Raw genomic sequence first — 9529 nt, 5'->3', positions numbered from 1 at the left:
CAGTGACAGAGGCTTCTAAGCTAATCAATACCTTGGAAAACAAGAGAACAGTTCACAACATAAAAGCAGGTACCTGAAACCAAATGCTCCAGTAGGGTCACACAGGAACTGCTCTTTACAACTATGTAGAGGGAACAATCATCACTAAAACTGCAACTAAAGAAATAAAATGCTTTATTAATAACTGCTGTTACTTGAAGTGAGGCAAATCATGCCAGAGAGCAAAAAATACAGTAGCTGGAAAACGCAAAAATTGTGTAGGTCCATCTAAATCTTCGGCATAGTCGTGCAGGAATCAAGAGGGATTCTCTGTTCCTTCCTTAAGCCTTTTTCTTTTGTCTTCCAGTGTTTGTTTAAATACTTTTTTCAAGGTATTGTAAACATAGGGTCCATTGTCAGAACCAAAGCTTGTCTAATAAAGAGAGACATTTCAGTTCAGTTGTTAAACAGATGTAATGCAGCAAACTGCAAAGTACATGACTAACATTTTTAAAACAGCAGGTTTAGGATTTATCAATGGAGTAATGGAGTACTTAACGCTATTTTCAATTTTAGGCTGCCTAGACATGAAAACAAACTGGAAGGAGGAATGTCATCATAGTTTTCACAGGTGACACGTCCATAGATTGAGAAGAGCGTGATGAACATTCTGCTCAGATTATGTCACCTGTTGAATCTGAGAAGAAAGCGGCTCTGAGCCAAGCCCTGGCAAGCTTAACCTGTCCCTGCTATTCCATGATTCCAAAAGCAAAAGATGTTTATACACATCCTGTATGAAGGGCCCGAAATAACTGAATTGTAATGATGTAATTTCAGAAAATGACTCAATCTGAAGGGAAGACTCCAAGTAGCACAGAATGTACCAAAGCCTTTGGTAAGCTACTCCCAGTGACTACTTCAAAATCATCTTTTCTCTAATTTGAAGTCCATGAATGGGCAGTGATACAAAACCAGGAAAATGAGAGGAAAAGATTAAGGCTGTAGCGACAGAATTTAATTTTTATGAGAATATTTCCTTCCCTTTATGTAGGCTGATTATTACACAGTGCAAACAGATAAGCCTGAGCACACTAAGTGTGAAGGAATTCCTTAACTTTCCTCACAGCCACCTGCTCTATTGATTCACCCTTCATGATTTGAAACAAATCAATTAAATGTCGTGGACAAATGGTTACTTGCCTTAGTGAAAGCTTTAATAGCACGAGCAAGTAAGGCCTCCTCCACATCAGCTGGAAGCATCTGCAAGTTCACCACACAGTGTAAAATACAAAGGATAGTCTGACACTGCTCCTGGTGAGTAGAAGGAACAGCAGCTCATTAGAATAGTATTTTAATGAAAAACACTTACCCTTTAGTTTTTGTTCATTGCTGTTGACTGTGCCTTCCTGTATTGAAACCTTCAGGGAGGGAATTTTCATGAGTCTTTACACAATTATTTCACTCAGGATGGGAGAAATTTTTATAGTGTATCACAAACTGCTCTGGAAATTTCTAGGAGGTCCAGCGTGCATCTTGGAGACCTATTTTTCCAGGTCCCTTCCACGAAAAGTAGCACTTGTGAATTGGGATAGAAGTGAGATTTGATCTTTTCAGTCCAAAATGCTATGCACATTTAGGGTTAATTCCCCAATTAACATAGGATGATCTGCAGCCCCTTCTGACCTGCCAAGTCTCCTTCCCCATTAAAGGAAGCGCACAGAAAGTCCCCTGGGCAGTGATGACAAGGATACACAAAGGGACAAACAGTATCACTGTGGCTGCTAATTCCCATCCCTTTTCCCAGGGAGACAGATCTCCATGCTGGCAGGTCACTTTGCATTTGGCAGGTGACTATTGCATTAAAACTTGAGGAGTTTCTGGGAGGAGAAGTTCTGTAGGCACCACTGCACTGAGGGACTGAGTGGCTGGAGAGCAGATAAGCGGACAGGAGCCTGAGTGTCCCAGCACACACAAAGTGGGACAGGAGCCAGCATTCTGGGCTGTATCTGAAACAGACTTGCCAGCAGGTCAATGGAGGTGACACATCTGGAGGGCTGGGTGCAGCTCTGAGTTCCTTAATACAAGAAGGACATCAACATACTAGACCAAGTCCAGTGAGGGGCCACAAAGATGATGCAGGGACTGCAGCATCTGTCATGCAAGCAGCCTGCTCCAGTTGACTCTGGTTTGAGCAAGGTTGTTGGACCAGGAGACACACAGAAGTCCCTGCCAGCTCAAATAGTCTGTGATTTTCAAATATCATGGCATAAAATTAAATTTTTTACATTTTAAACCTGTAATTATTATTCCTTTCCCCTTCACTTACAACCAGTGTCAAGCAATATTATTTAATACAACTAGAAATTTTAAATGCTGCTAGAGTGGAAGACTGCTTCAGGAAGAGACATGATGGGTTAGATGTACTTGGGAATTCTGAACGTCATGACATGAAGATGGTGACTGCACATAAAGTTCTGACCACCTATGGACTGGACGTTGCATGCTTGCACATCTGCCGGCTGTGAAAAGGGGCCCTTGTTTTCTTCATAAATACTTCAGAAACAAGGAATTCCCAAAGATCAAGAATAGATAATACATATATTTTAAATTTATGTCACATCTTGCCCTGTGGGGAAAGCCAAATCAAACAGTTTGGATCAGGTGGATTTCAGAATATGGATGGTCACAGTCCTGGCTTACATAGAAAAACTTGGCATGGCTTCTGATTCTTTGAATCCTCTGCTATGAAGACAGGCTGAGGCAGTTGAGGTGTTCAGCCTGGAGAAGAGAAGGCTCCGGGGAGTCCTTAGAGCACCTTCTGTTGCCCAAAGGGGCTCCAGGAAAACTGGGGAGGGGCTTTTCACCAGAGGGGGCAGTGATAGGACAAGGGGTGATAGTTTTAAACTGAAAGAGGGGCGATTTAGGTTAGATATTAGTAAGAGATTCTTCACTATAAGGGTGGTGAGGTACTGGAATAGGTTGCCCAGGGAGGTTGTTGATGCCCCATCCCTGGAGGTTTTTAAGGACAGGTTGGATAACGCTTGTGCAGCCTGGTCTGGTGGTAAGGGGCCCTGCTCATAGCAGGGGGGTTGAAACTAGTTGATCATTAAGGTCTCTTCCAACCTTAACAATTCTATGATTCCATGAAAATTCTATGAATTGGCAAATTCTTCCTATTCCTTGATGCAGCTCTTCCAAAGCTGGCGGGTTCTGATGTTGGCATGGCAAGTATGACAATGGTTAGGCACAGCTGCCAGACATGGCATTAACAAAAGCCAGACATCAAGTCACAAAGAAAAGGTTTCTCATCTTTGCCTCTGGATCTCAAACTGCAGAATTCTCAGGGAAATATGCTGAAGTTGAACTTCTACTGAATAGTATTCAAATACAGTATCTGTTTGGTTTTTCTTATAATATTAATCATCATAGTATTGATTACAGCTCATGCTATTCAATTCCAAAACAATCCTCATTCTGATTTTTAAAGAGATTGAAGAGTTGCCTTTTAGAAGTCAAATCTCCTTGCCTAAAAGCCATAAAAGAATAGTTTAACACACATTAATACAAAGTACTTGGCAGTGAAAGAATGAATTGACAGATACGATATCTACCTTTCTTAGTAAGTAAAGTGCATCCTGTGATTCTGTGCAATTTTTTGCCAGCATGTCAATATCATCTTTTGATAGAATAGGTTCTTTCAGCTGCTCTATCCAGGACCACATCAAGCTGCAGAGGATGAAAGGATCTCTCTCGGTACAGATTTTATCCCAAGCTCCATCTCGAGAATTCAGTTCTTTCTTCAAAAACAAAACAAAACAAAGCTGAAAATGCATCATCTGTTTACTTTTGCCAACATTCTCTGATTGCAGAAGTGCTCAGCTGCTAATGTTCCAACAAAAAATAATACATTTTAAAATAATAAAGACAAAGAGTTACCAAAAACTATGTATTTCTAGTTCTTTCCAAAGCATCATCATTAATCAGCATTAATACAAGTGATTTTTTAAACCAGAAGGATGACACCAACAGTGCAAATCACAACCTCCCAATTATTTCCTACAATACATGAACCAGCTTTGGATTCCAATGTCAAAGCAAGTGTTGTCAGGAGAGTTGGATTTCGAGGATAAGCAGGTACATTTCTACTCAAGTCTTTTACACACAGAACCCCCTGATTAGTTCTGAAAAAGCACTGATTAACAGCTCAAACAAAGAACCTGTAGTACTTTTCTGTCACCAGCAGCCATGTTACAACCACAGATAATTGCATCAGTTTTGGTTAATTAGTAAAATGAATAAATATTACTAGAAACATTGTTTTAACCTCCTGCTAGAGGCCAACATTTGCAGGTGCAAATGTGAAAGGACTGGGCCCTAACTGACAAATACAACCATTTACTGAACTGGTATAAACTGGTGTCCCATTGTGCCATTTCAAAGCCCGTGGTGGCATTTTTGTCATTCTAGGAATTAACCTAGGTGAATATGCAGAGCCCATAACATCAAGTTTAAAATTACCTGCCACATTTCTACCTTCTGCTTCACTTCATCCTCTCCCAGAAATTCATTTATATCTGCAAGTGCTTTTGCTGCCAAAACTCTTCGGGCTTCCAAACTTAATTCTGACTGCAGAACAATGTGTGGAATTGCCTCTGACACGTCTCTGCCACTTCGGCTTTCGTATCCAATGGAAAAGTTCACTTTAGAAGAAGAAGAAGAAGAAGAAGTATCAGAGGCTTCGGAGACATAGCTTCTTCTGCTATACATATTGGTTGTGTGGTCTTTTATATGAGCACTCTCATTGGGAAAATGATGCCTTGGCATTCCAGGATCCTTGGTATTGTGGATGGATGCTAGACCCGAAGCAAAGGTTCTGCTGCGTTGTACTTCTTTGGTAGAGTTCCTTCTGTGATAAAATGAGGATTCGTCTTTTTGTCCATCCAAATTAAATCTCCCTTGACTCCAGAACATGCACGTGTTACGCACTAATGCTTCCTTGTTTAGATCCAACTGTGGCTTTTGTTTCTCTGTGGAACATTCCTCACTGCTGTTCTCCTTCAGTTTGCTGCACAGTAATATCTGAGCAGGTACCGTCCAGGCAGTTTCTCCTTGTTCTAAGAGAAACTCAGTTCTCCTTAAATCTGAATCACTATAGCTTAGACGCCTTTTATGATGAGTGAAAGGCTGCAGAGATTCAGCATTCCTTCTCTTCCAAACAGGATCACATTCATGACCCAGAGAGAAAAGAGAATCCTGGGTCTCAAAGGTGGACGAGTGGGTGTGGGAGGAGTCTGAGGTGTCACTGTCCTGCCTCGCGAGCTCTCTGTCCAGCTGGGTGGACATCAGCTGAGAAACAGTCTTCTCGATTTCTGCAGTGAGATCTGGTATGTCCAACAATTCTGCCTCGACCACTTGTCTGTTTTCAGCCAAGTCCAACAACAATTTGCAGACTAGATGAACAAGTTTTGGCACATGTTTGAGATGCCTGCTCTCATAGCCATGGAGCAGATGTCTCTGACGGGTCAGGTACTGGGACAGTGTCACTGTGTGTGACCTGGGCTCACAGCAAGCAAATACATTTCTCAGGGGAACCAAAAACTGAGTGAATTCTCTGACGCATAACAACTGCCCTCTAGTCTGAATGGAATTAGGCCTTTTTGCTCTGACATAAAGAATTGCTTGGTCAGCACTCATTCTTGTTGCGAAAACTAAATAGCAAGCTATTAGAACACCTGGAAAATATAAACCCAAGTATTAGTTGAAGAACATAAAGCTAAAATCTAAGGAGGTTCCCCTCCCCCTCTACTGGGCCCTGGTGAGACTTCACGTGGAGTACTGTGTTCAGTTCTGGGCTCCCCAGTTCAAGAAGGACAGGGATTGACTTGATAGAGTCCAACGGAGGTTACGAGAATGATGAAGGGACTAGAACACCTGCCTGATGAGGAAAGGCTGAGAGACCTGGGGGTGTTGAGTCTGGAGAGAAGACTGAGGAGGGATCTAATTAATGTCTATAAATACACAAGGGCATCAAGAAGGCAGGGACAACCTCTTGTCACCTGTGCCCTGTGATAGGACATGGAGCAATGGATTCAAACTTGAGCACAGCAAGTTCCACCTCAACATGAGGGAGAACGTCTTTACTGTGAGGGTGACAGAGCCCTGTGACAGGCTGCCCAGAGAGGCTGTGGAGTCTCCTTCTCTGGAGACTTTCAAGACCTGTTTGGATGCCTTTCTGAGTGATCTGCCCTAGTTTTGGTCCTGCTCTGGCAGGGGGGTTGGACTCAATGACCTTTGGAGGTCCCTTCCAACGTCAAACATTCTGTGATTCTGTGAAAAGAAATACTCTGTGGAACTACAGGATACAAATTTCTATAGACTTTATACCCTCTATTATGTGATGCTGTTACTTAAGTAGAATTGCATTTTTGGGACCACAAGATAGTAAACACTTTCTCACTACATTTTCAGTGAGAGCTAGTTTCTCACTGCAGCATCTCGAGGAATTCCATCACAGGAGCAATGGTGCCTTCCACTGAAAGGCCACATTAAAAAGCTCTTGAAAGGGACACAAGTAAATTAAATTTTAGCTGCTCTACCAAATTTACCTGATCTTACAGTAAGTGACAGGTTTGCAAGCATGTAATAAACACCAGAAAATGAAAGTGAATGAGGTGACATTATCCCATCAAAAATAAGTCTTCCCATGTGAATGTAGCGGGATTATGCAGTTTCAAAAATTTTCCAACATTACAGGTTACTGTTTTAAATATACTAAAACTGATCTCCTCCTGCCATTCAGAGGATTTACACTTTTTTTAAAGTGTTTTAAACTGTTTATAGCTCTTGCAATAATACAGATTCTAAGCAGGTTATTAATAATTTATGACCAGAAACTTATTTTTCATTTATAAATAAACAATTCTGTTGATCTTGCAGTACCTGTGCGCCCCAGTCCTGCGTGGCAATGAACAGCTACCCTCCCTTCCTGCAAGGCAAAAGCCATGACCTTGACCATATCAAGTATAGTAGTGAGAGATGCCACTCCATAATCCTTCCATCCAAAATTATAAAAGTAAACTGAAATAAAAAGAGAGAGTTATTTTCTGTCATACTGAATGTGAAATTTTCAGTACAATAAATACTTAAAAAATACTTAAAATTGCATAATGGATCTTAGAATCCAACTATATATTGTTTGCAAGAGCCTATTTGACCATTTCAGACTATTCCTTGCTATTCAAATTTGAAAACCACACGAAGCTAGCAAAGATTGGTGAAACTAAAGTTCAACTATAATGTAAAAGGTGTAACAAAAGAGAGTGATTCATACAAAAATTACTCAGCTATGCATAGGCAGAAGGTAATTTTTTCTTTTTAGAAACAAAAGCACTTCTTCAGTCAAAAGCTCTTTCTTACAGAGAGGCCCTTTTTCTCATCTCACCATGTGGGAAACGGTTCTTCTTCTTCCCCACCTAAGTCTAAACAAAATGCCTTTTAAATCAGCAAAGGCCTTCTGCTGATTATACCCAGCTATCGGACCAAAAACACGCCTGCTGCTCAAGGACAAATGGAAGCAAAACAACAGGTATGATACAAGGCAGGAAGGATGGGCAACAAGTTATGCGTTGCCCCTACTAGTTACTGCCCTAAGAGCTCATGGAGGCAAGTTGGCTCTGGACAGTGGCTGGACAGGGGGGTCACTGGAGTATAAAAAAGCAGCAAATTCAGCAGGTGGGACCGAGGCCTGCCCGGACATTCCTGCATGGGAAACCCCCCTTCTGTGGAGCCTGGCGCAGGGACCCTGCTGGGCCTGCCTGCCTGCCCCGGGAATCGAGCCTGAGCCCCAAGGGTGAGCGTGCCGGGATTCCGACCCCTAGAGCACCGAGTCCTTCCCGCAGCCGTCGGCCCGGGGCCGCATCCCGATTTCCCCCCTTCCTCCCGTTTCCTGCTGGTTGCCGGGGAAACCAAACTGCTGCACCAGCCTTTGCTGCAGAGCCACGAGGGGCTGGCCCCCCAAACCACGGGTTTCGAGAACCTGCCGTAGCTGCTGGCCCGGCCCACCTGCCGCTCTGCCGGGACTGGAGCCCGCCCGGCCCGCCTGCCTGTTCGCCTGCTGCTGGGAGGTCGCCCCTGTTCCCGGGAATCCGGCCTCCCTGCGGACCTGCTGCCGAGCCCTGCTGGCTGGAGAGAAGCCGCCTCGCCGCGGGAGAGTAACGATTTCATACAACTCCCTCTTTCTGTCCCCATACTTGCACACACAGCGCGACCTCTCTGAGGAGGCCTGTCGTCGGGGTTCCTCCCTTCCTCTCCTTTGATCCACAACCCTCTCTCGGAGAGAACACCTTAAGGGCACAGTACTTTTTGCATTACTTCCCTGAAGGACAATTTACTACTGCGTATATATATCCCTGGTAGCCATTTATCATCCTTACGTTTTCCCTAAACATCATCCTTCAGTTTGTGTTAACCTTCAATAAATCAATTAATTCGTGTAGTAAACATTAGTCTCAGTAGCAATTTCTGAGCGTGGTGGGGATGCATTCTAACTTCCACTCTAAAATAAGGTCCCGCAGCCTGTGAGAGGCAGCACCACGTGTGACCCTCGGGCTTATTAAAAAACCCCTCCACATCGGCGGGGGGGGGAAGTCGCAGAAGCACCTGACAGCCGGGAGCCCCCTGGGATCGACTCGCAACACACCAGAACATGAAAATAACAAAAATACTGTTGATACAAATGTCCTCAAATAAAATAACCTTTTATAGTCTAGAAAAGAAAGCATGAATTGTACCAGAATTTGAAACACCATTAATGTTTTCTATGCTTAGTAACTCAGAAGAAAAAGAACAAATTAACCAGCTCTTGTCCTTCTTTATTCTAAATATAAACCTTCCACCTCATTCTACATACATACAATCTTGGATAATGCATTATTCCCTCTTGATTAGATTTGCAAAGTTTCATGTTTCCATCCCACTTTGTGCAATGTTTCTTATACAGCTGTTTTTAACATGCTAGAATCCAAGTAAAAATATCTTTAAGTGCCAAAATTAATGAGGAAGAGCAGCAGGAGTGAACTTACTTCCAGCCTCCATGAAAGCTTCAGGAAGGTAGGTGAAGCCACTTTCCTGTTCCAGTGGATTCCCACAGCTCGCGTGCTCCCCAGGACGCTGGAGGTTAATTATGGTTTTTATGCCAGATCTTAAGGGAAGAACAGATGAGTCAAAGTATTATATGCAGACAAATTCTTGTGATTCCTTATTTTCTGAAACACATTTCTTCTTAGTGGAGACTAAATCTCTAGCTGTATATCGTTAAAATGAAAATATTTTTCTTAATAATCCAATGCTATGTTGAAAGAGAAACTGGATCAGGAATCACACCAGTTATACCTACAAAAATAATAACTTAAATTTGTTACCTTTCAAACTGTTCAATAATGCTGTACTTTTCAATTAATTCTGTTGAGGGTCGAGCCATAGCCAGTATGTTATCTGTTATCCTGAGAAATTAGGAAAGTAGATAATAGTGTTATTAATAACTTACTGGGTA

The 9529-nt window shown here is 42.5% G+C and overlaps 1 protein-coding gene across 1 annotated transcript in view; it reads right to left on the bottom strand.

Annotated features, from left to right (window-relative positions):
• Positions 1 to 295: 295 nt before the first annotated feature.
• Positions 296 to 9529, bottom strand: part of PTPDC1 (protein tyrosine phosphatase domain containing 1) — an 11117-nt gene continuing 1883 nt past the window's right edge. Inside the window, exons 3-9 of the mRNA XM_010007818.1 lie at positions 9399 to 9479; positions 9060 to 9178; positions 6919 to 7056; positions 4498 to 5711; positions 3591 to 3776; positions 1180 to 1290; positions 296 to 412 (exon numbers count right to left, since the gene is read on the bottom strand). Coding sequence (XP_010006120.1) covers positions 296 to 412; positions 1180 to 1290; positions 3591 to 3776; positions 4498 to 5711; positions 6919 to 7056; positions 9060 to 9178; positions 9399 to 9479 — 1966 coding nt within the window. The remainder of the gene's footprint in view (positions 413 to 1179; positions 1291 to 3590; positions 3777 to 4497; positions 5712 to 6918; positions 7057 to 9059; positions 9179 to 9398; positions 9480 to 9529) is intronic.

This window comes from Chaetura pelagica, unplaced genomic scaffold, assembly GCF_000747805.2.
Source record: "Chaetura pelagica isolate M959 unplaced genomic scaffold, ChaPel_1.0 scaffold562, whole genome shotgun sequence".
Lineage (NCBI taxonomy): Eukaryota > Metazoa > Chordata > Aves > Apodiformes > Apodidae > Chaetura > Chaetura pelagica.
This window is presented reverse-complemented; position numbering and strand designations above follow the sequence as displayed.